We start from the raw sequence: 25,341 nt of genomic DNA, 5'->3' as shown, positions 1-25,341 counted from the left end.
ATATTTGATGTCTGTTTTGTTTCTGGGGAACAAAGATCACGTTCACGCTCTGTTTGCTCTGTTTCTTCATCACCGATTCTCTTTCATTCTTGTTCCCAGTTTTCACTGATTTTCCTTAATGACCTTCTGAAGGTGTAAATGAAGTCATGTGAGCCGAGCAGATCTGGGTTGCTGTCATGTGACGTCCTGATTACATTTTCTGTCGTTTATTATTATTATAAGAAATTATTATTATTTTTATGATCCGTTCGGGGGCTCTGCTGCTTGTTTAAAGGTCCAGGGTGCAACAGTTGGCGCCATCTAGTGGTAAGAACCCAGATATCAACGGTCTGTTTCAAGCCCCTCCCCTTTCTCCCATCTCTTCAGAACAAACAACAACAACATTTACACGTGAATCTATTCGTCAATGGACCAAAAGATGATTTAAAAAAATGAAAACAATCTTTTCCGTTTCCCATTTCCGGGTTTATTAGCATGTTTGACGGGAAGCACAGCCAACGGAAGAGAAGAAGCAACATGTGATAGAACCAGCAACAGCAGTCTAACACGTGAAGAAGAATCAAACACATTTGTGTGGAGGCACCTGTGAAGAGTAAAGTCATTAATCGAGAAAATAATAACACGTTTAAGACTCTGCTATTCCACAACTTCCTGCGCTTCCCTTTAATCCTGCCTGCAGCCGCTGTAGTAGCTGAAGATGGTGTTGTCGATCCACTGGCGGTACTTGGACACGGCCGTGTAGACGCCAGGAAACCGGGGGTCAGCGCAGCCGTTCCCCCAGGACACCAGACCATAGACCCGCCCCTCGCACACCAGCGGACCGCCAGAGTCCCCCTGAAACAGAACCAGACTCGGGAACGTCGGGAATTCCTCAATATTCCCATTTCACTGGGCGACGAATCACAGCTCCACTAATGATTGAACAGCAGAGTTATGGACCAGTTTGGCTCTCCCAGTCCCAGCTGAACTCTCCCAGTCCCAGTTTAACCAGCGGTATGAACCAGTTTGGCTCTCCTGGTCCCAGTTTACCCAGCGGTATTCCGGTCTCTCTCACCTTGCAGGCATCTTTCCCGCCATCGCTGTAACCGGCACAGATCATGTTTTCCGTGATGCTGCCGTTAAACGAGGCGCTGCTGTTGCACGTGTGCGTGGAGACGATGGGCAGCGTGACGGTGCGGAGGGTGGAGGGGATCTCCCCGGTGCTGGGGCTGGTGTAGCCCCACCCCGACACCCGGCACATTCGGCCCGCCGCCATGGAGGCGGCCTGGCGGGGCAGCAGAGCTACGGAGACGTAGCTGTTCAGGTCGACCGGCGCCTTCAGCTGGAGACAGGGCGGGATGAGTGGGCGGGGCGAGCCACGCGCACGCCGACGTGTCACACCCTACCTTGATGAGCATGATGTCGTTGTTGTTGGTGGTGCTGTTGTACTGCGGGTGGGGCACCAGCAGCTGGGGCAGTGTTTCCTGTTCCGTGCCCTCGTAGATGCTCAGAGAGTAATCCCCCGCCACCACCAGCATCTTCTTTAACCTCCAGAGATCAAAGACAAGCAGAAGCAGAAGAAGAAGAAGTTTCCCACTCAGCTCGACTCAGACCACTGAAACACCCGACCTCCGTTTCCCTTCATACGAATGACACACGCACGTGCTTCGCACTGTTATGGCTGCTGGCTGAGGTGAAATGCATTGTGGGATACCTAGTCCCGATGAAATGGGTGGAGCACATCTGGGAACCAGTCTACATCGTGGTCTTTTACGAACACGAGAACGGACGCTCATCGGTGGCCGTTCCTCAGGTGTTCTCCCAGAGACTTGATCCCCTAATTTCTCACACACGCTTCAGACGTGTGGACTTGGGACAGTAACTCCCATGATGCATTTCACCTTGGCCAGCCACAGCAAGTATGGACCCAGGACGTTCACAAGACCGTTCCTGCATACTGGGCGTTGAGAAGGAACCAACAGAGGAAGGAGTGTGGAGGAGGAGAAGGAGGAGCAGCAGGAGGAGCAGCAGAAGGAGGAGCAGGAGGATGAGGAGCAGGAGGAGCAGCAGAAGGAGGAGCAGAAGGAGGAGGAGCAGCAGGAGGATGAGGAGCAGGAGGAGCAGCAGGAGGAGCAGCAGGAGGATGAGGAGCAGGAGGAGCAGCAGAAGGAGGAGCAGCAGGAGGAGGAGCAGCAGAAGGAGGAGCAGGAGGATGAGGAGCAGGAGGAGGAGGAGCAGCAGGAGCAGCAGGAGGAGGAGCAGCAGGAGCAGCAGGAGGAGGAGCAGCAGCAGGAGGAGGAGGAGCAGCAGGAGGAGGAGCAGCAGGAAGAGAAGGAGGAGGAGCAGCAGGAGGAGGAGGAGGAGGAGCTCACCCTACGTTGCAGTGAGCAGCTGTGATGACCCAGTACTTGTTAATCAACGAGCCTCCACAAATGTGGTGCCGCTCCGTCGTCTGGATGGACACCATGTACTTGATGAAATGAGGAACGGGAGCGTAACCTCCTATGATACGTCTCTGACCTGCACACGCACACACACACACACACACACACACACACACACGCACACAGATAAATGTGAGATGGTTTCAAAGCAAAGACCCACAGAACTGTAATTTTGTTCCTCCAGCTGCTGAGTCAACAAGAACAATAAAACAAAGCTTCTGGCTCAGCACATCAAAGGAAATCAATACATCAAAGTGCGACTGACCACCGTTATTGATCTGAATTTGGACTATGAGAGTTCTTTATTTCTCAGGTTGACGTATCTTCAGAGAAGCCTTCGAATCAAGTGATTCGCATAAAAACACACAATGTTTCCATGGCAACAAGATGTGGTTCTGATAGATGAAAGGATGTAGATTTCAAATGTTCAGATAAACATAATAAACAGGTGATGGTTAACCAGCACTTGTTGAGGGTTAGTCCCCTCTCAAAAGTGCAGAAATGAAGAAAAAAACAGTCCTGAGTGGACCTTTGGTTCCTTTGGGTTCTTCTCTAGTTCTGCCTCGATCCCACTGACACCGACTGAAGCCGTTACAGAACATTTACGTCCTCACATTTCTTTAAGCTCCCTTTGCTAAATCCAACCTCTGAATGCTCCTTTTTCCTTCCCGACTCTCCTCGTCTCAACATTCTCGTCAGAACCGACCGATCCGATTGGCTTTTCCAGGCGCTGACATCCCAAATTGATCACAGTGATCAATAATTGAGTGGTTGGTTGAGGAGACGAAGCATCTGCTGAGTTTACTCCAAATTCCATTAAAGCCGTTTGAGTCGGGGCCAGTTGAGCATTGATCCGTTCCTAAAGGACGCTGGGACCAGCCCCGACCCGCTGAACACATCTAACCTCACTAATGTGGTACCGGTCATCAGTGGGAAGAATCTTCTAAATCAGACCCGAATGATTCTCTGCTCACGGCCTTTAGCATTGATCCGATAATCAATCGCGTGTGTGGCGGCTACGAAGTCACGTGGACGTCACGTAATGAGAAGTGGGCAGATTCTGGAGGTTCTGGACCTCCTCCGGGGTCAATTACAGCGGCATCACAGCTGTCTGGTACCGCAGGGCGTCGGCCACGTTTGCCCAAAGTTTAAAAAAAAGTCTAAATGTTTCAAAATGGGTTTTTTTTCCCGATGATTGACCCGCGGGCGTTCTGAGCTCCACGGTCAGATTTGTCTTTTCTCAAACATGGATCAAACATCAGCTGGTCCGGTTCCAACTGGACCAGCTTCTCCGTGCACGGGGGAATGTAAAGGCGTACTCACAGTTTCCGGCCAGAACCTCCAGCAGAACACAGAGGAACACAGAACGTAAGTCCATGTCGGAGCGGGCGGCGCACAAAGGCTTGTGTTCCACCTGCAGCGCTTCTCCTCTCATTTTAACAGGAAGCTGTTACACCTGCTCAGGTTTCTTTTAGTTCCCATTTCTGTTGTCATGGACACCAGCGGACTTGGTGTGACCCTTCGCTCCCATCAATAAGATCCCATCGATCGCGTAGAAAACTGATCACTTTTCTGTTGCCCTTAATAGAAGAAACTTTATTCAGACTTTTTTCAGACAAACATTCACAGTTTTATTAAAAATTAAGTATTTTATCAGTTTTATGTAGGAAAACACACTAAAATACTCTTTATAAATATGTATTTCTTTATTAATCTAGTGCTGAGCTCATTTATTTTCATGTACCCTTTATTTCTCTTTAAATAAGCTGGACTCCAGATAACAAGAATCAGAATAAAATCCTCTTTCAATGTTAAATGATGTTAAAATACAGATTAAACCTGTCTATATGTGCTGAGTATGATGCTGAAACTGTGATATTCCGCTTGATTAAACCCCTGTTTGTGTTTTCCTTTGTTTCTTGATGAATTTCTGATATTTGATATTTAAGGACAGGGGTTTTCCCCAGTGGCGGCCTCTCAGATTTAACCGAACATCATCTGCATACATGCGAGCGTCCGTCAGGCCTCCTGAGCTGGACGCCACCAAGTCCAGCCTGCAGCTTTGGCCCACATCTGTTCTGCTCTCATTAAAAATGGAGGAGCTTTATCGGTGGTGAGTTCCCGACCTCCTCCCATCACTAATGACCCTCGCTCTTCCTGCCGTGTCCCCTGTGGGCCGACCGCTGCCCTTTTCTTTTAAAGGAACATCTTGGCTCCCCTGGAGTGAAGCGGCATCGGACTCCAGAACCATCTGATGTCTCTGTTTCTTTCTTTTGGTTCTGACTGGCTTAAACAGAGTGTAAAACCTCTGTTTTTTTCTTAGATATTCACAAATACTGTTTTGGTTCAGCCGTTTCTGTGAAATCAGTGAAATACCACATGTCACCTTGAGGGGCAGTAGCGAGTCCACGTGGTCCTAAAACCGGTCCTTATTGGACAAAAACCCAAAGGTTTAGTGTTTCATTTCACAGAAGTGAAAAGATCCAGAACTAAACTGCCTTGATCCAGGACACCCCAGAGGTGACAACCATGCTTTGTTATGCTAAGATAAGCGCTAAGTTAGCACACGCAGAAGCGAAGCATTAACTTTCAGAGCTCCTCCACTGGGCGTGGCTGTTGGAACTTAAATGTTCAGGCTCTAATGGTTCTGATGGACTTGCAGCACCAAACATGAGAACATGAGAGAACAGTGGGGGTGGTGGCTGTGAAATACTGCCCCCTGTGTTTCAGAGCATGAATTTAAATGCCCTTTTCTGGGGCTCATATTTACATTTTCTGATGGCAGAGCTAAACTCTGAGCCTACACGATCTTTGACCGACATTTTTTAACGAGTTCATGAATTTGAAATGTTACGTTGCTACTGTTTGTCCATACGTTTGCAACGATGAGGACGACCCTGTCCTAATTATCCACAGGGACAATCGAGACACCAGAACCCTCATCTTTGTCCTGTTGTAGGTCAAGTTCATTGTTTAAGTCTGACATGGTTTAAAAGCAGATGAAAAGATTATTTAAACAAAAGGTGTGGATGATACTGTTGCACTATAAAAGGCAGCAGGAGAACTTTGATTCTGCCAGTTGGAGACGCCCTGAAGGTTGACGCATTTGGACGTCCAGGTTTAACGGCTGTACACAGCCTCCTTTGTGTGTTTCTGAAGGTTATTACCTGTTGGTTCTTTACAGTTTATTAACATGAGGAGTCGGCAGCAGAGGTGTGGCGTGTTGGTCCTTCTGGCTCTCTTAGTGACAGGTGAGATCTTCCATGGCGGCTTCTTAGCGCACGCTAACCTGCCGAAAAGGTTCTAATCGGTAAAATCAGGGAGGAACTGAAATGTTGTCGTTTTTATGATAAACCTGAAATGAATTTGGCGTCACTGTCTGCAGAGAGTTTCAGCACCAGGATCATTGGAGGTCAAGTGGTCCCCCGCTTCTCCATCAAGTACCAGGCGTCCCTGCAGTCTCCACGAGGACACTACTGTGGGGCCACATTAGTGCACCCTCAGTGGGTGGTTTCTGCTGCCCACTGCTGGATTCCGTGAGTACTGCAGCCAAGTCTTGAAATTACAGTTTAAAAGTGCTCCATTTTTCCTGATGCCTTTGATGAGGATCTTTGGGGACTTCCTGTGTAAACTTCAGGATCAAAGAGGAACTGGTGGAGTTTAGAGCTAATGTAAAACTGATTTTTGTGTTTAATGAGGTGTTTGCTGACTGGATCAAATCTGCACGAGTTCAAATGGAACACGTGTGGAACCCAACCTTGATGCCTCCTGCTTTCGGTCTTCAGGAGCAGTTTGATGAAGGTGGTGTTGAGTGAACACAACCTGGAAGTCGACGAAGGCTTCGAGCAGGTTCTGAACGTCTCCCAGATTTACATGAACAACTTCAAATACTGGACATTTGACAACGACATCATGCTCATCAAGGTGAGTGCAGGTCCAACCCGCTCCCCCGCGTCGGTTCAGCAGCTTTAAAAATGAATGTTTGTGCGGCAGCTGAGCGAGCCGGCGCGGCTCAACGCCAACGTCCAGCCGGCCGCTCTGCCGGACGCCGCCACGCCGCCGCTGTCCTCCGACACCTGCACGGTGAGCGGCTGGGGCGTGACCCAGATCTACAGTTCCTACCTGTCGCCTGTGCTGCGAGCCGTGGACGTGCAGATCGTCTCCAACTGCAGGCGTTATTACTACTGGGGGATGATCACCCCCAACATGCTGTGTGCAGGATCACGGTTGGGCGGGAAAGACTCCTGTCAGGTACAGATGCTTTCGGTGGTTAGCTCAGGTGTAATTACAGTGTTATTACCTACTCTATGAATAAATGTGTCAGATTTTAGGGATCTGCCCAAAGTTGTTCCATGGAACGACACTGACACGGAACAGATGTCGAGCTTTTATTCATCTATTCACAGACGTGCATGTTAGCATGTTGCTAGGAGGTTGGGTTGCCAGTGATGTCGGTGTCGTATCGTCACGTGTTCCTGACAGCTCAGTTAACGAGTCATTCATCCAAATAAAACACGGTTCATTGCGTCCTCTTATATCACCGCAGGGAGACTCTGGCGGGCCGCTGGTTTGCAACGGCCACTTCGAGGGCATCGTGTCGTGGGGGATCGGATGTGCACACCCGTACTTCCCTGGAGTCTACACCAGAATCAGGAACTACGTCGGCTGGATCGAGGACATCATCAAAAACAAATGAAAATAGACAGATGAAAAATAAAGCCCAGGTCTTTATTTAAGAGCCGGTCACTTATGACGTCATGTCTCAAACTGGGATGTTTCAGTGGCTGGTTGAGTCGGCTGATTTCAGATTGTTTAACTCACATATTAGCTAAATATTTAAGAGCTGAAGAAACTCGTCTTTTTGTTCGCTTTTAACTTGTCATGACAATTTCCTAACTAATGTGTAGCAGGCTGTGAAATGGTCCATATTGAAGTAGTTTAGGTTCCATGGGGTCTGCAGACGGCGCTACCTCGTCCTCTAAAGAGGAATCACGGCCCTCATTCATTTTGTAAAACCGTTCTTATGCAGTGGAGGATTTGGCGCCACCTTTTGGTGATGCACAGTACCTGTAACACGTGTAGTAACGTGTAGTAACACCTGTGTCCTGTAGCACTCATGTGTTCCCTCATATGACCGTCATTCACTTCTGTACATCTTTGACCGTTTTATTATAATTATACTAATTTTCCTCTCTCACACACACTCATAGCAACTTATCTAATAAAAGAGAGATGAAATTTTAAGTCTGTTTCAGTTTTAACACTCAGTAATGTTAAACCCAGTTGCGTCATCACTGTTTAGATCGATAAATGATTATATTGGATGAGATATTTGACTGAGCACTGAACTCTGTTAAATTTACTGAATCTCATCCACAGCTAAAACTAGTTTAAACATTAAAGAGTCAGTAAATCACGTTTTATAGCGACAGTTGTGCTTCTTGGCCGAAGGGGGCGCTGACACCATCGCTTACGTCACGGTGCTGGCTCATGATGACGTCATGAAATAACGACTCTGAACCTTTGAAGCCTCCTCGCCTGATCAGTGATCAAAGGTCGAAGATTTGAAAGCGACACATTATGTTACAGCTCATTTACATTGTGATTCAGCTGCCCTCCATCTTCTCAGTCTCGATTAACTTAAACCACTTTCTGCAACTCTAGAAAAATAAAATACCAGATTCAAGAAGGTAAGTTATGGAAAACAGGCAGACAGCACTTATTAAATGTAATATATAAACATAATATTCCGACCAAACAAGGATAAAATGGATTTATATAAATTATTTTAATGGCAAAAACGAGTTTACAGGTGTTTATGAAGGTTTTTGCTCACTGTGTTTTTCCCACGGCCCCACGTTGGACGATGACGTCATGTAGCGACAGCCAATCGCAGCTCTCCTTATTGAGAGGTGACGTCTTTGTTTACATCTCGCTGCCGTCCCGGGTCCTGCTGTCAGCGGGCGCAGGGTGAACCCTCCTCGGTGGAACCATGTCTCTGAGACACGCTGTGAGCCGGGGCCTGGAGTGGGGCCGCTCCCTCCTTCAGCCGGGGCTCCTCAAATCTGGGGGCCGACTGGTAGCAAAGTTCCGAGCGGAGCGCTTCCGCGTAGCCCCGCGGGGGCCCAGCGCTCAGCCTCGGGCTTTCCTGCCCTCCCGCTACCGCTACTACCGCACCTCCCTGCGGGGCCTGGCCGCTCAGCTCCAGTCCGCCGCCTTCAGGAGAGGCTTCGGCGGGGGGGCAGCGCGGAACAGGGCCGTGTTCCTGGCCTTCGGTCTCGGCGTGGGGCTCATCGAGCAGCAGCTGGAAGAGGACAGAAAGAGCGACGCGGCCTGTCAGGAGATCCAGGCGAGATTTGACTCTTTGAATCGGTTTAAACCTCTGAAAACTGCTCTGTAGTAGTACTACAGTAGTACTCTACTGCAGTATTAGTAGTACTACAGTAGTACTCTACTCCAGTATTAGTAGTACTACAGTAGTACTCTACTCCAGTATTAGTAGTACTACAGCAGTACTCTACACCAGTATTAGTAGTACTACAGTAGTACTCTACTCCAGTATTAGTAGTACTACAGCAGTACTCTACTCCAGTATTAGTAGTAGTACAGTAGTAATCTACTGCAGTGTTAGTAGTACTACAGCAGTACTTCAGCAGTACTTCAGCAGTACTACAGCAGTACTACTGTAGTACTACTGTAGTACTACAGTAGTACTACTGTAGTACTGGCCAGTACTACAGTAGTACTACTGTAGTACTGCCCCATCTAACCTGACTCGTTAATATCTGATGAGGTCGCTGATCAAACCTTCGTCCTGCGTCTCCGTTTAAAAACAGGCTGTTTTTAAGAGGAAACGCTTCCCGGCGCCACTCCGGCCGTTCACCTCCGGATACAAACTGGAGGATTATGTCATCGGGAACCAGATCGGGAAAGGATCCAACGCCGCTGTGTATGAGGCCGCAGCCTCGTTCGCCCCCCTGCAGGAGAGCGAGGCCTCCGTGGTGGAGCTGAAGGACGGTGAAGAGCCAAGCGCTCGACCTCTGACCTGCTGCTCGCTCAGAAACTTCCCTCTGGCCATCAAGATGATGTGGAACTTCGGGGTCGGTGGACTTTCCTGGTGTCCTGGCGGCTCTGTGTCCTGTCCTCCTCATGTTTGTCCTCATGTTTGTCCTCATGTTTGTCCTCATGTGTGCAGGCGGGCTCGTCCAGCGAGGCCATATTAAAGTCCATGTCCCAGGAGCTGGTGCCCGCAGGTCCTTCAGCCTTGAATGTGCAGGACCAGGTTGTCCTGGACGGGTGAGTGACCCCCCCCCCCTGCCAGGACCTCCGTCCTGTCCTGGTGCTGAGAGACAGCTTTGTGTTTGCAGGCACTTTGGAGCCGTGAGAGGTCTGGCAGCTCACCCCAACGTCATCAGCGTGTGCCGCGTGTTCACGGCCCGGGTCCCGCTGCTCCCAGGGGCCCTGGAGGAGTATCCGGACATGCTCCCGGCCCGGCTCAACCCTGCCGGTCTGGGCAACGACCGCACGCTCTTCCTGGTCATGAAGAAGTAAGACCGCGTGAAACTGGGCTGGTTTTGGTCCCAGGAACCTCCCGTTTGGTCCCGTTAACCTCCCGGAACCTGCCCCTTTGGATGAAGACTGATTCTGATTCTGTGCGACTCCAGCAGCACCGTGGGGACCTGACCGGGTCTTTGTTCCGTCTCGTCCTGTTCTAGTTACCCCCTCACGCTGCGACGGTTCCTGGCCGGGTCCCGGCCCAGCCCCAGGCAGCAGGCCCTGATGGTGCTGCAGCTCCTGGAGGCCGTCGACCATCTGTGCAGACAAGGCGTCGCCCACAGGGACCTCAAGTCTGACAACGTGCTGCTGGAGCTGGATCCCGGTACGACTCGGGTTCAGAACCTTTTGGGCTGGCTTGCGGGGGGGTTCTGACTGAGCTTTGTGTGCAGCTGGTGACCCTCGTCTGGTGGTCAGTGACTTTGGCTGCTGCCTGTCTCAGAGCGACTGCAGCCTGCAGCTGCCCTTCGGCAGCATGTGGGTCAGCAGGGGGGGCAACGTGTCCCTCATGGCCCCCGAGGTACCGGTCCCACATCAGTAGGGTGGAACGGGCCCGTGTCTGAGCAGTGACGTCACGTATCGACCCACAGGTGATCGGCGCGGTCCCTGGAGCCAGCGTGGTGATTGACTACAGCAAAGCGGACGCGTGGGCCGTGGGGGCCGTGGCCTTTGAGATCTGTGGGCGGCCCAATCCGTTCTACGGGGGGGCGGGGCTAGAGAGCGGGCGGTACCAGGAGACCCAGCTTCCCGCTCTGCCCTCCGACGTCCCTGCAGACGTGCAGCTCGTGATCCGTCTGCTCCTCAGGAGGAACCCGGAGAAGGTTCTGAAACACCGCGACACGTGAGTGCAGGAACCTTTGTTGTGAGCTGACGCCGCCTCTGTTGCTCTGCAGCGTCCCAGCGCACGTGTGGCTGCCAACATGCTGCACCTCAGCCTGTGGGGACGGACGGTCCTGGACCACCTGGACGGTGCCGGGACCAGGCGCCTGGTGGACTGGCTGCTGTGCCAGTCGGCCCTGGTGCTCCTGAAGGGGCGCCGCGGGCCGCGAGGCAACACGGTGGAGGCGGAGCTTCAGAGGTGCTTCCTGGCTCACCTGGAGCTGGAGGAGCTGCGCATCGCCGTGGGCTTCCTGCTGTGTGGGCCGGGGCGTCCGGCCTGCGTGTCCTCGGCTTAGACCTGGGTCCCAATCGACACAACCGTTGAGTTCCAGCGACATATATTCATGAAGCAATAACGTTGTCTTGTCTCAGAGCTTCTCTTGTTCCTGCATCACGTTCTTCTGATGTTGAAAAAGTCTTTAGTTCGAGCTTCTGTTGTGTTGTAGTTCCGGGTGTGAACAGCAGGGGGCGCCCGAGAGGATTAATGTTGATGATGGACCCTGACGCACTTTATTGATCTGTTCTAAATAGCAACACCCGAAGCTTCACTGATTAAAATCATTGTGTTTTATTTAGTCTCAATGTAATTGTAGACATTTATGGTGTTTCAGCTCCAGTATTAACTTGCCGATGTGCTTCGTTAGTCGAGGGGGTTGTTCTTTAGTTGCTCTGCATGGTTGCACACATGTTTATAGTTTGACAGAACAAGCTTTGGTTTGAAGGTTTTAGGTGTCTAATAAATTATTAACATTTGAGATGGGGAGAAATATTTTTGAAACAGTTTTCTGCTGGTTTGAGATGAAAATAAAGAGGATATTCTGTTGTCTTGGCTCTGGTTTTCTTCCATTCAAACTCATCGATTCTTCTTCTGCATAGAATCATTTGGGTGTTTGCAACTTCTGTAATTTAGCTGTTTAAACTGGGAGACCAACCCACATTTAAAACTGAAGGTGTTTTCAAGCTTCACTGTGAAAAATCACATTTTTGTGAAAGAAGTTTTGAACTTAAAGACCAAAACTAAACTTTCTTCTGCTTCTGTTCTTCAAACATTTAAATCACACATATTTATAATCACGTTTGTCAAGATTATATACTTGATTGTGAAAAAGACCAAAACATTAACAAACATTCATTTATTCTCCAACAATCTTTTATATTGTTCATTGTTAAAACTTGATGTTAAAAGGGTTCCGGCTCAGGCTGTTAAATGCTGCCCCCTGTGGTCACAGCGAGTACTGCAGCACCAGATCCTCATTCCTGCTGTGGGCTGAAACATTTGGTTAAATGAGCAGTGTTGCCATCAGAGCGATGTATTATTAAATAATGACAAACAAGTTCACATGCAACTGTAACTTTATTGAGAGGAAACTGAATTACACATTTGGAACAAATCAATTTTGTGTAATTAACACAAATTGTGAATATGTTAATACTCCTCTCCTTCCTCTTCTCCCTCCCCCTCAACGGAGTCGACTCCCACCTCCTCATAATCCTTCTCCAGAGCTGCCATGTCCTCCCTGGCCTCAGAGAACTCCCCCTCCTCCATGCCCTCACCCACGTACCAGTGCACAAACGCACGTTTGGCGTACATGAGATCAAACTTGTGGTCGAGCCGAGCCCAGGCCTCGGCGATGGCGGTGGTGTTGCTCAGCATGCACACAGCTCGCTGAACCTTGGCCAGGTCTCCACCAGGGACCACAGTGGGGGGCTGGTAGTTGATACCAACTTTGAAACCAGTGGGGCACCAGTCCACAAACTGGATGCTGCGTTTGGTCTTGATGGTGGCAATGGCAGCATTCACGTCTTTGGGCACCACATCACCACGATACAGCAGGCAGCAGGCCATGTACTTGCCGTGGCGAGGGTCACATTTGACCATCTGATTGGCGGGCTCGAAGCAAGCGTTGGTGATCTCAGACACTGAGAGCTGCTCATGGTAAGCCTTCTCAGCAGAGATGACGGGAGCGTAGGTGGCCAGAGGGAAATGAATACGGGGATATGGCACCAGGTTGGTCTGGAACTCCGTCAGATCAACATTGAGGGCACCATCAAAGCGAAGGGAGGCGGTGATGGAGGACACAATCTGGCTGATCAGCCTGTTCAGGTTGGTGTAGGTGGGACGCTCGATATCCAGGTTCCTGCGACAGATGTCGTAGATGGCCTCGTTATCCACCATGAAGGCACAATCGGAGTGCTCCAGGGTGGTGTGGGTGGTCAGGATGGAGTTGTAGGGCTCCACCACAGCGGTAGACACCTGTGGAGCTGGGTAGATGGAGAACTCCAGCTTGGACTTCTTGCCATAGTCGACGGACAGACGTTCCATCAGCAGGGAAGTGAAACCAGAGCCGGTGCCACCTCCGAAGCTGTGGAACACCAGGAAGCCCTGAAGGCCAGTACACTGATCAGCCTGCAGACACAGAGGAGAGTCAGTATCACACAGGAGATTCACTTTAATCATGTTCTGGAAAGAATTTACAAATGTTCTCCACGGGATTCCCTCACCAGTTTGCGGATCCTGTCCAGCACCAGATCGATGATCTCTTTGCCGATGGTGTAGTGTCCTCGGGCGTAGTTGTTGGCAGCATCTTCCTTACCAGTGATCAGCTGCTCGGGGTGGAACAGCTGGCGGTAGGTCCCAGTACGAACCTCATCTGCAGAGACACAAACATCATAATTCATCACTGCTGTGCCACAGAGGACCAGATATCGTCATTATTTGATGAAATGTATCTTAAGGGGATCATATCTACCAATGACAGTGGGCTCCAGGTCCACAAAAACAGCCCTGGGAACGTGCTTTCCTGCTCCGGTCTCACTGAAGAAGGTGTTGAAGGAGTCATCTCCACCTCCAAGAGTCTTGTCACTGGGCATCTGCCCATCCGGCTGGATACCATGCTCCAGACAATAAAGTTCCCAGCAGGCATTGCCGATCTGGACACCAGCCTGGCCGACGTGGACGGAGATGCACTCACGCTGGTGTGCAGACAAAGAGGATTCAGATTAAAGCCGGTGACTCTGACCCAAAAGAGGATTTTACAAAACCTCTCCTGATTATTAGAAACGCAGAATTAGAGGAGAATTTGCCTCATTGTCATCAAATACCAAGAAATGTTTATTTCGATGCTGCAAACTGCTGTAAACAAGATGAGATCCTCTCAGGAGAAGCTCTGATGTCAGAGCGCTTGTTGCACCGAGCATTTTCTGCTGCGACACAAGCTGGCAGGATTACTGCAGGATTATGTGGGTCAGACATTTTGTCATGTGCTGCTCCTGCATCAGTCCAAAGAACCTGACTCCGTCCTGGACGGGACGTTTTATTTCAGTGTGAATATTACAGCTGCTGATGGACCAGATGTTGTCACAACACAACTGTTTTGGAAGAATATGAACTAAAATATTTGTCAGGAGGATGGTTTGTTTCAATTTAAGCGACGTTACTTCTGCTTAGGAAAGATCTTACAGGATTAAAGGTGCTACAAACCAAACCCACAATTTCAGCGCATCAACATTGATGCTGCAACAAAAGCTGCCGCCACAGAAAACAGCGGCTCGAATTTGAGGTGGTGAAGCGGTAAAAGCCTGAATTGTTTCCGTCTTTTCTCCGATTTTACAATTCACGGAGAAAAACGCCAATAAAGCTGAACTCACCATGATGGTCGGTCGATGTTCTGAGATGATCTGAGCAGCTTCTGAGTGGGAAGCCTGAAGGAGGCAGGGAAACGCTGCCCCTGGCGGCGGCTGTGAGGACTGCACCCAGTGTAACCTTCAGGGACAATCGGACAATCCAGCACCGAGACTTTCATTTCAATCCAAAAACTCAACAAAGGTTAAAAAATAACAAAATATCTTTATTCAACTAAACTCTGAATGAAACAAATGGCAAAAATCTCTTTTGAGTAACAATTTTTCCACAATGATCCTCAGGTTGCGTTAAAGGGGCGTGGTTTATTGAACCTGCTCTTTCTACAGGTGAACCGCACTTCTTGTTCCGGAAGTTCAAGAGCGGCACCAACAGGCTCCCATATTATTGGGCCGAGGGGGCGGAACAGAAGAGTCCCGAGCCTCTCAGACCAGAATGTTGGCCCTCCGCACGAACTTTCCCAGAGTTCGGAGACTCTTTTCTCCGTCCTTTAGTAAAACCGGACCGGGGTTCTGTTGCCAGGATCGGACTCTGACCCGGGACGGTCCCAGCCGGAAAGCTTCGGGGCAGCGCTACAATGAGCCCCCCAGCGCCGAGGTTGTTGCTCGGGTGTCCGGGATCCCCACCATGGCCCGGCTGCCCTACAGGGAGACCGCAGACGGGCTCGATGCGGCGTTTGTGGGCGTCCCCATCGACACCGGGACCTCCAACCGGCCCGGAGCCAGGTCAGGTTCCAAAGTTCGTTCCAAAGAAGAATTGTGTGCTTTCACCTTTGCACCCCCCCTCCCCCCTCGGCCTGAGTTACCTGCTCCACTTTCTGGGATCTGGGGATCCAGTTCTGCTAAAAATAACAGCAGCCTTTAGCTTCAGACCCGGTTCAGGAGCTGCGGGTCAGCGTTGGTTTCAGGGTTCGTTGGAAGTTAACAACAAAGGAAACAGTCATCTTTGAAAATATTAGTTACACGTGTGAACTAAAGAGTTAAATGTAAATAAAAATGCTAAATGTATTTATTTATTCATGAGCGTTCCTCTAAATGTCGGCATGAAAAGCTCGTTTTCGACTGTGACAGCAGGAAGACCTGGAGGAGCACCTGCCTCAGGTGACCCGCAGGAACCACTCCAGGGTCCTTGACCTACCAGTTGGACCTCCTCACCTCAGACAAACATGAGAATCTTTTCTTGTTTTGGTTGGAGAAAATCCTCCAGACAAGATTTGGAAGTCCAGTCTTGGAGTAGAGGATATAGACCGGTCCTAGAACGGAACCCTGTGGGACACCTTCCCGCCCCTGACACGCTGCCAGAAACAGGAAGTACCAACAACACGTCATTTCCACGGCACCTGGGGGGTCCTGGACTCCGGGGACCACAGCAGCAGGGGTCCCTCTCCAGGGTTCCGCTGGGACAGTTCTGTGGGTGGGTCAGCAGAACGGAGCGGATCCCCGGCTCAGGTTTATGTCCTGTCCCCCTCAGGTTTGGGCCCCGGCAGATCCGTGTGGAGTCTGCCATGCTGAGAGCCTACAACAGCGGCACCAGGGCGGCGCCGTACCAGTCCATCAGGGTGGCCGACATCGGGGACGTCAACGTAAACCTGTACGACCTGCAGGACACCTGCCGCCGCATCAGGGACGCCTACAGGACCATCCTGGCGGCGGGCTGCACCCCCCTGACTCTAGGTGAGTCCCGGTGGCCACCGCCGGTACTGCAGCAGCGGTTCTACTCACCAATCCGGGTCCGATTCAGTCTGGCTCGTTTGCAGGTGGCGACCACACCATCGCGTACCCGATCCTTCAGGCCGTGGCCGAGAGGTGAGGCGCCGCCTCCACGGGAAGAACGATCCTTTAGCGCCGGGGTTAACCTATGGTGTGTCCTCAGACACGGCCCGGTGGGCCTGGTCCACGTGGACGCGCACGCCGACACCAGCGACCTCCTGCTGGGGGAGAAGATCGCCCACGGGACGCCGTTCAGGCGCTGCGTGGAGGAGGGGCTTCTGGACCGGGAGAGGGTGGTCCAGATCGGCCTGCGGGGCAGCGGCTACTCCGCTGATGCTTATGAGTGGAGCCGAGCACAGGTGGGTTCTACTGGGGCAGACAGAACCTGGACCGGTTGGACCTTATTGAGGGGTTATAAATGAACTGGGAATTCTGCCTCTCAGGGCTTCCGTGTGGTCCCGGTGGAGGAGTGCTGGTATCGGTCCCTGACCCCTCTGATGGCGGAGGTCCGGTCCCAGATGGGCGCCGGTCCGGTCTACCTCAGCTTCGACATCGATGCTCTGGACCCCGGCTTTGCGCCCGGCACTGGCACCCCTGAAATAGCGGGACTGACTCCCATCCAGGTACGGACCCGGATCCTCCCGGCCGAGTTCTGAAGCCTCCTGAACTTCCTGTCTGGCTTTAGGGGGTGGAGATCATCCGAGGCTGCCGCGGCCTGAGCCTGGTGGGCTGTGACCTGGTGGAGGTTTCTCCTGCGTACGACACCACAGGTGTGTGTTGACGTGCGCGTCTCTCTCGCTCTCTCGCTGGGTTGTGACGGCGTCTTGTCTCCTCAGGGAACACCGCGCTGACCGGCGCCAACCTCCTCTTCGAGATGTTGTGCGTCCTGCCAAATGTCAAATATCTGTGAGCCATCGGCGCGTCGGGTGACTCCGCCCACTGACCCCGCCCACTGACTCCGCCCACTGACCCGCGGCGCCGGAAATCATCTTTCATCACGTTCCGCCGCCGCCGAATCGTCTGAAATGTTCCCAGTAAAAACGACGCCGATGCTCATAAATTAGTTTAATTTCTATTCTGGGTTCTGGGCAGGATGGGAAAACCTTCCATTAAATACAGATTAATAATTCAGCAGATAAACGCCTGATCAGGCTTCTTGGTCATAAAGTATAATCTAATAATAATAATAATAATAATAATAATTTAATAACTTCCACTGGAAGCCATTTTAAAATGAGCTGTAATACCGTCATCTATCCACAGGGTGGCGCGCGTTGTTCAATCTTCTGTCCACATTTAATTTCGATTAAATAAATTTCACCGTTTAAATAAATTAAATAAATTGGCTTTCCTGAGGAATATTTCTTCCGAAGAATTTTACACATTTTTTTCAATCATCAGAGTTTAATAAATAAACAGATTAGTTTCATTAAAATCTATTGTTTTATACCTCATCTTCTGATGGATATATTGTTGATTTTTAATCTTCTGAATTTACACAATTAGCCGGAACATATTTCATTAATTTTGCTGCATCATGGACTTTTTCCAACGACACGTTAAATAAACACATTTGATGGTTTGGAAGCTGCACTCGGCAGGTGAAGCTCCGCCATCAATAATCTGCGTCCTGGTTGATCAGCGACGTCACTTCTGGGATGTCGGGGGCTCCGACCCTCGTGGGGGGCGGGCTCCGACCCTCGGGGGGGGGGGGGGGCTCCAACCCTCTGCGGGGGGGGGGGGGCTCCGACCCTCGTGGGGGGCGGGCTCCGACCCTCGGGGGGGGGGGGGTCAGAACATCCAGAGACTCTCCTGCGATGGTCTACAGGTATTCGGAGGTCCCCTCCCGGATCAGGGTCAGACCTTCTGAGGGTCCAAGGTTCCACATTACTTCACTCACATCTGACTTTCTGCCCCCCCCCACCCCGAATATCCGCGCCCCTCCCCCGACTCCGAGATTTCCTGTCGTTACTTCCGTGATCGGAGGGTCCAGACGTGCACGCGGACATGTTTGGTCATGGATTAGACTCCTTCCCTTTCAGCGCTCCTGAATTCCATTCCGCCTTTTACTTTTCCTGCACTCTCTCCCCTCCCGCTCTCTCTCTCTCTCTCTCACACACACACACACTCACACGCACACGCACACACACTCAGCCCACACAGAGCTCCAAGTTTCGGAGAGCGCACCGGCGAACTTTCCAGACTCCCCAACTCGGCGTGTTTTTCCGCCAAACGGACCTTTTTTTACCTGTGCGGGGCTGCGCGTGCCCGCGGGACCGACGCGTGAAGAGGCGCAGACGTCTGAGCGCGTGTCCGGGAGGCGTGAAGGACCTCGGCTTCGTCTTCGCTTCCCGCAGTTCCCGCAGCAGCTCGGCGGTCGCTGGTGGAAATGGGCTCGTGGACGCGCGGACTCCTGCTGTGCACGCTGCTCTCCTGCCTCGCCGTAAGTAGCCGAACTCGACCCAAAGTTGGTCCGTGCGCGGCTGAAGCCGCCGCGGCCGCGTGCGTGTTTTTGCGTCTATTTCTGTGCGCTTGCTCGCGCAGCGGCATAAAAGTGATGAGACCGAGCGGAGACGCGCAGCTAAGTTCGGCCACAGAAACGGGCTATTCATAGGAGCGTGCCAGGCCCCCAGCACACGCGCGCACAGCCCTCATCACCGCGCGGCTCCAGCAGCACGGAAACGTGCGTGTGCGTGCGTGCGTGCGCTCTCGTTTGGACCCAGGGAAAGTTTGAAGCTGCGGTTCTGGGAGATGTTCGGGTTCAGGTCCAGAGCCCAGCGGGTCCGGCACCGATTGTTCTGACACTGACCCTGGCGCGCGCACGCGCACACTCTTAGGCGTGATTTGATGAGAGCAGCATCACTGCTGGTTTATATGAGCAGCAATATTTGGTTGCCAAGGCGTTGCTGTGACATGACCCCCCCCCCCCCCCCACACACACACACACGCACACACACACACACACACACACACACCATGCACTCTGATTAACAGCCTTGTCAATAATCGCCCCCCCAATTACACTAGGTGGACCAGGAGCCTCTGTTCCCTCCTTAGCCCCCCCCCCGGAATGTCAGGGTCGTGCACATCAAACACAACAATCAAAAGTCAATAGGATCTTCCGGGTCGGGCGTCGGCTTCAGCGACCCGCTGTGGTTAATGGGAGCTAAAGGAGGCAGCGCACGTGTGCGCACGTGCTCCAGAACCCCCAGGTTGGCGCGTGACCCCGGAACAAAACCACCGAGGAAGCCGGTCATGGGGGGGTCAACATTGGCTGTTGCACTTTGATCTGATGATGCCTTTGTGAGCGCGGCTGAGCGAGCGCGCCCGTCTGTGTCATCAAAGCCCCCCCACCGAGACCCCGCCCCCCGCTGAGACCCTGCCCCCCCACTGAGACCCCGCCCCCCCCACTGAGACCCCCCCTCCCCACTGAGACCCCCCCCCCCCCACTGCCTAAAGAAGGTGTCAGCAAACAGGCAGCGTTGGTTCATCCTCCCGCCTGACGGCCGGTGGCATCAGTCCTCCTGCACGTGCACGTGGCTCACACACTGGTGTTTGTTGATTCTGCGGGGGGGGGTGACCCGGGCGGGCCCAGAGGTCCAGAGGCCCGACCTGGCTCCTCCGGGTCCATCGTATAGTTCTAGAAGTAGAAAAGGAGCAGATGAGCTGGTTCAAATGCACCTGAGCCACATCAGAAGATTCCAGTGGAAAATTCCTCTTCCTGGTTCCTTCATGTCTTTCCCAGTTATTGGAGCTTAAACTGGGAGGGAGACATCACCCCCCCCCCCCCCCACCTGATTCATGTCCCCCCCCCGCGATGACGAGTCGTCTGAGGCCAAACACAGCTGCGCCCCGGTGGCGGCGGCATGCGTGTGCTGGCACGAGTGCACACGCTCTCCGTGCACTTCCCGAATAATTAGCAACTGATGGTTTGAGCTAACGTTAGCATGTAACGGGGGCCTGACCTTTAAAAGGCAGAAACCCCAGAACAGACCCTCTGTTTAATGTGGCTCTGCTGGGACCAGAACGGCTCTGCCGGGCTGCTCCGGACCCCCCCTGGTCCCGGTCCTGCCTACAGTCCATCAATGCTAACTGGACCGTGTGGCGTGTTTGAAGGTTCTCCTGAATGTGTCATTGACCAGTAGCCTCTGGGGCGCTCTCGTCCCGTTCGGCCCCTCCCATCGAGGTTGTTGCCCTCTTCCACAAACACTTTTTTCCTATTGAATTTGTGGTTTCTGGCACATGAAAGGAATACCATCATCCCCCCCCCCCCCCCCTTTGTCTCAGTGACATGCAGTGAAGTGTTTCCAGAGAAAAATTCCACCCTCCTGTCTTATCGGCTCTGGTGATTCCTCCTGTCCCGCCTCCGTTTCCTTTGACTGGCAGGCAAGTCCGTACCTGCGGAGCGGAGCTTTTTCCTCTCGGAGAAACTCTGAAGAACAAGGAAAGTTTCTAAGCTGCTAGTAAATCACACACACCTCCATTTGGGCCTCCAGGGGGTGTCACCAGGAGCCCTGCAGGTGTCCACACACCTGGAGGCCTCGTCTGTTAGCATCAGTATGGCTGCGTTAGCCTCCTGCAGCTAATAGCTGATAATAATAGTGATTAAAGGTGACGCTGAGAGTTCCAGGTCCAGACCGGGAGCTGGATTCCATGATGAGAGAACATCCAGGGAAAACTGGAGCGTGCACGCAGGTGTGTTTTTATTGGCCGCTGACAGACGCAACACGTCTTTTAGTGTTGTGATACACACGGAAAACTTCAGCGTTCCCACAGGAATGTTTCCCAGGGACCCTCAGCCTGCACCGGCACGGTGGCGTGTTTTTAGGATTAAACCACCGAGCTGAGACCTTCGGTCCTCACAGAGGCAGGAAAACCAACCCTGGAATTATCGGCAGGACGAGTGGACGCGCTTCCTGTTCATGCAGGACGTCCTGAGAGCAGCAGGCTGGAGCCAATGTGCTGCCTGTCTGTCTGCCTGTCTGTCTGTCTGTCTGCCTGTCTGTCTCCCTGTCTGCCTGTCTGTCTGTCTGCCTGTCTGCCTGCCTGTCTGTCTGTCTGCCTGCCTGTCTGTCTGCCTGTCTGTCTGCCTGCCTGCCTGCCTGCCTGCCTGTCTGTCTGTCTGTCTGCCTGCCTGTCTGTCTGTCTGTCTGCCTGCCTGCCTGCCTGCCTGCCTGCCTGCCTGCCTGCCTGCCTGTCTGTCTGTCTGTCTGCCTGCCTCACAGTGTCCTCATAAGTATACAAAAGTTGGTGAGCAACAGAACAGCAGTTACATTAAGCAGGAACCTTCCTTAGAACCTTTTTCGTGTTCTGAGCCTGACACACACACACACACACACACACACACACACACACACACACACACACACACACACACACACACACTCCCTGTGTGGATCGGCAGCCTTCCGTGTTGGTTCCAAGATAATCTTTGTTGTTAAACAGTTTTTCTTTAGTCAAAGCTCAGGTGTGTTTGTTGCCACGGGAACACGTGTTGGACGTGTGTGTTATCAGTGTGTGTTATCAGTGTGTGTGTGTGGGGGGGGTGTGTGTGTGGGGGGGGTGTTTGCTGCTGGCGTTTACACACCGTGTCGACCTCTCGGAGAACTTTTGTGGAAGGTGTAACGGGAGAAGTTTGTGTTGTGATAAGAGCGGAATGTGGACCCTGCTGGGTGCAGAACCGGGATTAGAAGCTCAGGTTCTTGGATCCTGCCGCCGCTCGGCTGTCGGATCCTTTTCACACACGGTCCTCGGATCCACGGAGGAGCCGAGCCGAGTCCGGACCTGATCTCCACTCATACGTGAAGAACAAAGACGTGCTAGCTTAGCTTCCGTCCGATGGCCAGAGGCTCCCCGGCTCATCCGACGGGAGCAGGTCGGAATCATAAACCTGTCGGCACGGCAACGGGAATTTCTGTGGTTTTCGATCAAAGAGGTTGTAGATAAACTTCTCAGCGCCCAACCCAAACACTCCCCCGGCTGATTCATGTTCCTCTGAAGGTTCCACCTCAGTTCCTACAGTAGCGGCGCCGGGGGCAACCGTGGGGGGGGGGCAGTGATCCCAGCGGTGCCGGGGGCAACCGTGGGGGGGGGGGGGCAGTGATCTCAGCTCGCATCCATCCACAAACACGGTCCCGACCGAGTTCTGAATGTTTCCATTCCTGAAATAATTCGGACTGTAACCCGACCCGGCCGTTATTCTTAGTCACCCGTTTACGGTCGGTTGCTATAGCGACCCACAGCGATACACAAAAGCCTCTGACGAGAGACGGCGCTGGGAGGGAGGAGACGCCGTGAGCTCGTTGTTGGCGTTCGTCCTTCCTCTGCTGCCCTGCTGGACCTGACGGGCCCCCATCCCATAATAACCTGTGATTGTGGAGGGAATGGGACCCTCACATCTGGCCTGGTTGGCTCCGGACCTCTTCGCCACGTCGGTTCTGCCACCTGATGGGATTCACCTGCGCCCGACATCGATGTGCTGCTCCGCACCACAGCTGAGGGGCCTGTTTCCGAGGTTCTGGAACCTTCTCCAGAGGACGGACCCGAAGAACAGGGTCAGTTCTGGAACCTTCTCCAGAGGACAGACCTAAAGAACAGGGTCAGTTCTGGAACCTTCTCCAGAGGACGGACCTGAGTCAGTTGATCGATCCGAGAAGCTGCGATTCTGGCGGCGGTGCAGAGCTGACAAACGGAACCGTCTAGACAGGAAGAACCTGAGCTCAGGTGGGTTCACATTCCGCCCCCGAGCCCAGAGAATGACTCCGCGTCACGTGGAAACGGGTCGTCCTGGCGCCTCCGACAGTGAGATCATGTGACCGCGCGTCCTCTCCTGGACGGGTCAGAGCTGCCTCGGGAGGTTCTGCTGGCCCGCGTTCACCAGCGTATCTGCGTCCTGCAACTGTCTGTTGCTCCGAGACGTCTGTGGTTCTGGAGAGGAGCCAGCGTCCCTTTAGGACCGCCTGTCCCGGTACAACCAGGTTCCACTGCGTGTGGAAACGTGTTGTTGTTGTTGTTGTTGTTGTGAGACAGGCCGAGTCGGGACCGCCGCTGATCCCTCCTGATCCTCCAGCGTCGGAGCGCCGCTCCTCCTCCGCCACCTCCTTTCGGCTACTTTGAGTCGAGGAATTAAAGCTGTGGAAGGAAAAGGCGGAGCCAATCAAAACAGAGGCTTTTTTACGCCGATACAGCGGCACCTGATCCCCGCTCACGCCGCGGAACCCGATAATTGGACGAAGAATGTTCCCGTTTCGCTGCTTCAGCTCTTCCTAAAGCAGCAAAGCTGAGCGGCTCTGGAGGGCGGAGATTTGCCCGGATCCTCCGACGGGGGGAATAAACGACTTCCGTCTCCGAAGCCGGGAGACGACCTGCAGGAAAGTCCCTCGTTAGCCGGACGGCGTGCAGCCGGATTAGCTTCCGACCATTCATGTCTGTTTTTGGTCATTAAAAAGTGTCGGGTCAGAAGTGCTGAATCACTCCAGCGAGGAACGAAAAAATAAACAGATTCGTGCTCGCTATCTCCCGGAGACACGAGCGCGGGCGCCAGAGGGGGCGGAGCAACAGTTGGCCGCCGGCGGGTCGCTCAAACACGGCTTCCTTCAGCGTCTCCTGGTTCTTTTCCAGACCGAAACCTCAGACGACCGTGTGTGTGTGAGTGTGTGTGTGAGTGTGGGTGTGTGTGTGAGTGTGAATGTGTGTGTGTGAGTGTGCGTGTGAGTGTGTGTGTGTATGAGTGTGAGTGTGTGTGTGTGTGTGAGTGTGTGTGTGTGTGTGTGTGAGTGTGAGTGTGTGTGTGTGTGTGAGTGTGTGTGTGTGTGTGTGGCTGCAGTGGGCGTGTGAGTGTGTGTGTGTATGAGTGTGAGTGTGTGTGTGTGTGTGAGTGTGTGTGTGTGTGTGTGTGAGTGTGAGTGTGTGTGTGTGTGTGAGTGTGAGTGTGTGTGTGTGTGTGAGTGTGTGTGTGTGTGTGTGTGAGTGTGAGTGTGTGTGTGTGTGTGAGTGTGAATGTGTGTGTGTGAGTGTGCGTGTGAGTGTGTGTGTGTATGAGTGTGAGTGTGTGTGTGTGTGTGAGTGTGTGTGTGTGTGTGTGTGAGTGTGAGTGTGTGTGTGAGTGTGAGTGTGTGTGTGAGTGTGTGTGTGTGTGTGTGTGTGTGTGTGTGGCTGCAGTGGGCGTCTCGCATACAAAGACATCTTTGAAAAAGCTGCATAAATTCCCTTTAAAGAGCTCTGATAACGAGCTGCTGATGTCATCGGCCCGGTCATAAACCCCCAGAGGTCAAAGTTCAGCAACAGTGAAACATTGTAGCAAATCTGACATTAATGCACCTTTTATGCTGAAATATGAGCAGAACTATTCTACCCTCTTTAGGTAAATAAGATCCATAAATTTAATATATTTAATCAATAATTGATGGATTAAGATCATCAATTCTTCTGGAATCAATAACTGTTATCAGTGTTTTAATCCCGACGACCGTGTTCCACCTGATTAATTAAACCATGAATCTGGACGACACCTTCGATCATCTGATCTAGGGATTAGAACCCATAATCTCGGAGCGCATCCCAACATTCCGGAGGCTGGGCGGTGCCCCGTCTCCCGGCTGGACTTTGCTCCCAGTCTAATCCCAGTGCTGCCCCGGCTGGAGGCGGAGCTCCAACACCTGCAGCCGGCGTTATCTGCCTCTGGAATTCAACCTCCGTCCTCCCGCGGCGCTCCGGGTCGGATACGTCTCGGCGTGAGCGAAGTGACCCTTGACCCCTGATGCTGAGCAGGCGGAGCGTCGCTTCGCTCTCGCAGATGTTTTCCTGTCCGCGCTTCCTCCGCGATAAACCGCCGTTCCACCACTGAAACGGGGAACATTCCGTATCCATCCCAAATCTCGGATCAGGCGTCTCAAACGAGCACAGACAGGAAACGAGCTGGAGGAGGAAGCGGCAGCTGCATGAACGTGAGAACTGGAACAGCTGAGGTCGCTCATTACCCATAATCCCTCATCGCTGATGACAGTGAGCGCGGATCTGCCTGAGAACTTCCCAGGACCGTTTTCTCTGCAGATCCGAGTGCAGGTGAATCACACGGGGAATTTGAGCTTTCCCAGGCAAAGCAGCTGGTTGAGATGATCTCCATTAAACCTGAGCT

At 52.4% G+C, this 25,341-nt stretch overlaps 6 protein-coding genes across 17 annotated transcripts in view; 4 read left to right on the top strand and 2 right to left on the bottom strand.

Annotated features, from left to right (window-relative positions):
• Positions 1-443: 443 nt before the first annotated feature.
• Positions 444-3,898, bottom strand: LOC101064442 (trypsin-3). 2 transcript variants are annotated; one of them, XM_029834528.1, is made up of 6 exons: positions 3,069-3,401; positions 2,352-2,499; positions 1,386-1,527; positions 1,055-1,321; positions 662-834; positions 444-583 (listed from the first exon to the last, which is right to left on the bottom strand). In XM_029834528.1, exons 1-5 carry the CDS (start codon positions 3,238-3,240, stop codon positions 664-666), a joined length of 900 nt encoding a protein of 299 aa, XP_029690388.1. In that variant the 5' UTR covers positions 3,241-3,401; the 3' UTR covers positions 444-583; positions 662-663. The 2 variants fall into 2 exon arrangements, with proteins under 2 accessions (XP_029690388.1, XP_011617326.2); XM_011619024.2 differs by lacking the exon at positions 3,069-3,401 and adding an exon at positions 3,747-3,898 and having other exon boundaries at positions 444-834.
• A 490-nt stretch (positions 3,899-4,388) lies between these two features.
• On the top strand, positions 4,389-7,915 carry LOC101064664 (anionic trypsin-1). 2 transcript variants are annotated; one of them, XM_003977815.3, is made up of 6 exons: positions 4,389-4,536; positions 5,608-5,674; positions 5,809-5,959; positions 6,209-6,347; positions 6,417-6,674; positions 6,970-7,915. In XM_003977815.3, the coding sequence occupies exons 2-6, from the start codon at positions 5,617-5,619 to the stop codon at positions 7,117-7,119; spliced, it is 756 nt and encodes a 251-aa protein (XP_003977864.2). In that variant the 5' UTR covers positions 4,389-4,536; positions 5,608-5,616; the 3' UTR covers positions 7,120-7,915. The 2 variants fall into 2 exon arrangements, with proteins under 2 accessions (XP_003977864.2, XP_029690414.1); XM_029834554.1 differs by lacking the exon at positions 4,389-4,536 and adding an exon at positions 5,488-5,519.
• Positions 7,916-8,049: 134 nt separating this feature from the next.
• On the top strand, positions 8,050-11,680 carry pink1 (PTEN induced kinase 1). Its single transcript, XM_011619025.2, has 9 exons — positions 8,050-8,113; positions 8,304-8,772; positions 9,260-9,523; positions 9,619-9,719; positions 9,791-9,970; positions 10,139-10,302; positions 10,370-10,497; positions 10,568-10,798; positions 10,871-11,680. Exons 2-9 carry the CDS (start codon positions 8,416-8,418, stop codon positions 11,150-11,152), a joined length of 1,707 nt encoding a protein of 568 aa, XP_011617327.2. The 5' UTR covers positions 8,050-8,113; positions 8,304-8,415; the 3' UTR covers positions 11,153-11,680.
• A 511-nt stretch (positions 11,681-12,191) lies between these two features.
• On the bottom strand, positions 12,192-14,527 carry LOC101074678 (tubulin alpha chain-like). The gene is made up of 4 exons (XM_029834551.1): positions 14,505-14,527; positions 13,607-13,829; positions 13,359-13,507; positions 12,192-13,263 (listed from the first exon to the last, which is right to left on the bottom strand). Exons 1-4 carry the CDS (start codon positions 14,505-14,507, stop codon positions 12,283-12,285), a joined length of 1,356 nt encoding a protein of 451 aa, XP_029690411.1. The 5' UTR covers positions 14,508-14,527; the 3' UTR covers positions 12,192-12,282.
• Positions 14,528-14,853: 326 nt separating this feature from the next.
• Positions 14,854-17,566, top strand: agmat (agmatinase (putative)). Its single transcript, XM_029834553.1, has 7 exons — positions 14,854-15,221; positions 15,967-16,169; positions 16,253-16,301; positions 16,369-16,564; positions 16,649-16,828; positions 16,891-16,975; positions 17,042-17,566. Exons 1-7 carry the CDS (start codon positions 14,932-14,934, stop codon positions 17,113-17,115), a joined length of 1,077 nt encoding a protein of 358 aa, XP_029690413.1. The 5' UTR covers positions 14,854-14,931; the 3' UTR covers positions 17,116-17,566.
• Positions 17,567-18,175: 609 nt separating this feature from the next.
• hspg2 (heparan sulfate proteoglycan 2) overlaps positions 18,176-25,341 on the top strand; it is a 54,656-nt gene continuing 47,490 nt past the window's right edge. For 5 of the 10 annotated variants that reach the window (XM_029834543.1, XM_029834545.1, XM_029834540.1 and 2 more), the window contains exon 1: positions 18,177-18,648. In XM_029834543.1, coding sequence (XP_029690403.1) covers positions 18,595-18,648 — 54 coding nt within the window. In that variant the 5' untranslated portion in view covers positions 18,177-18,594. Of the gene's footprint in view, positions 18,649-25,341 lie in introns of all 10 variants that reach the window. The other 5 variants (XM_029834544.1, XM_029834539.1, XM_029834542.1 and 2 more) reach the window with 3 other exon arrangements.

This window comes from Takifugu rubripes, chromosome 3 (genome assembly GCF_901000725.2).
Source record: "Takifugu rubripes chromosome 3, fTakRub1.2, whole genome shotgun sequence".
In the NCBI taxonomy this organism is placed as follows: domain Eukaryota; kingdom Metazoa; phylum Chordata; class Actinopteri; order Tetraodontiformes; family Tetraodontidae; genus Takifugu; species Takifugu rubripes.
This window is presented reverse-complemented; position numbering and strand designations above follow the sequence as displayed.

Bases quoted from the DNA above. Each gene is read 5' to 3' on its own strand.
- LOC101064664 (XM_003977815.3), top strand. From the start codon at position 5,617: ATGAGGAGTCGGCAGCAGAGGTGTGGCGTGTTGGTCCTTCTGGCTCTC. The intron at 6,348-6,416 runs GTGAGTGCAGGT...TTTGTGCGGCAG, and splicing joins ACGACATCATGCTCATCAAG to CTGAGCGAGCCGGCGCGGCT. The intron at 6,675-6,969 runs GTACAGATGCTT...ATATCACCGCAG, and splicing joins GCGGGAAAGACTCCTGTCAG to GGAGACTCTGGCGGGCCGCT.
- agmat (XM_029834553.1), top strand. From the start codon at position 14,932: ATGTTGGCCCTCCGCACGAACTTTCCCAGAGTTCGGAGACTCTTTTCT. The intron at 16,170-16,252 runs GTGAGTCCCGGT...GCTCGTTTGCAG, and splicing joins CTGCACCCCCCTGACTCTAG to GTGGCGACCACACCATCGCG. The intron at 16,829-16,890 runs GTACGGACCCGG...GTCTGGCTTTAG, and splicing joins CGGGACTGACTCCCATCCAG to GGGGTGGAGATCATCCGAGG.
- pink1 (XM_011619025.2), top strand. From the start codon at position 8,416: ATGTCTCTGAGACACGCTGTGAGCCGGGGCCTGGAGTGGGGCCGCTCC. The intron at 8,773-9,259 runs GCGAGATTTGAC...GTTTAAAAACAG, and splicing joins CGGCCTGTCAGGAGATCCAG to GCTGTTTTTAAGAGGAAACG. The intron at 10,799-10,870 runs GTTCTGAAACAC...GTTGCTCTGCAG, and splicing joins TCAGGAGGAACCCGGAGAAG to CGTCCCAGCGCACGTGTGGC.
- LOC101074678 (XM_029834551.1), bottom strand. The intron at 13,508-13,606 runs GTAGATATGATC...GTGTCTCTGCAG, and splicing joins CCTGGAGCCCACTGTCATTG to ATGAGGTTCGTACTGGGACC. The intron at 13,264-13,358 runs GTGAGGGAATCC...CTGTGTCTGCAG, and splicing joins TGGACAGGATCCGCAAACTG to GCTGATCAGTGTACTGGCCT.
- LOC101064442 (XM_029834528.1), bottom strand. From the start codon at position 3,240: ATGGAATTTGGAGTAAACTCAGCAGATGCTTCGTCTCCTCAACCAACC. The intron at 1,528-2,351 runs GTGAGCTCCTCC...TGATCTCTGGAG, and splicing joins GCTGCTCACTGCAACGTAGG to GTTAAAGAAGATGCTGGTGG. The intron at 1,322-1,385 runs GTAGGGTGTGAC...CCCTGTCTCCAG, and splicing joins ACGACATCATGCTCATCAAG to CTGAAGGCGCCGGTCGACCT.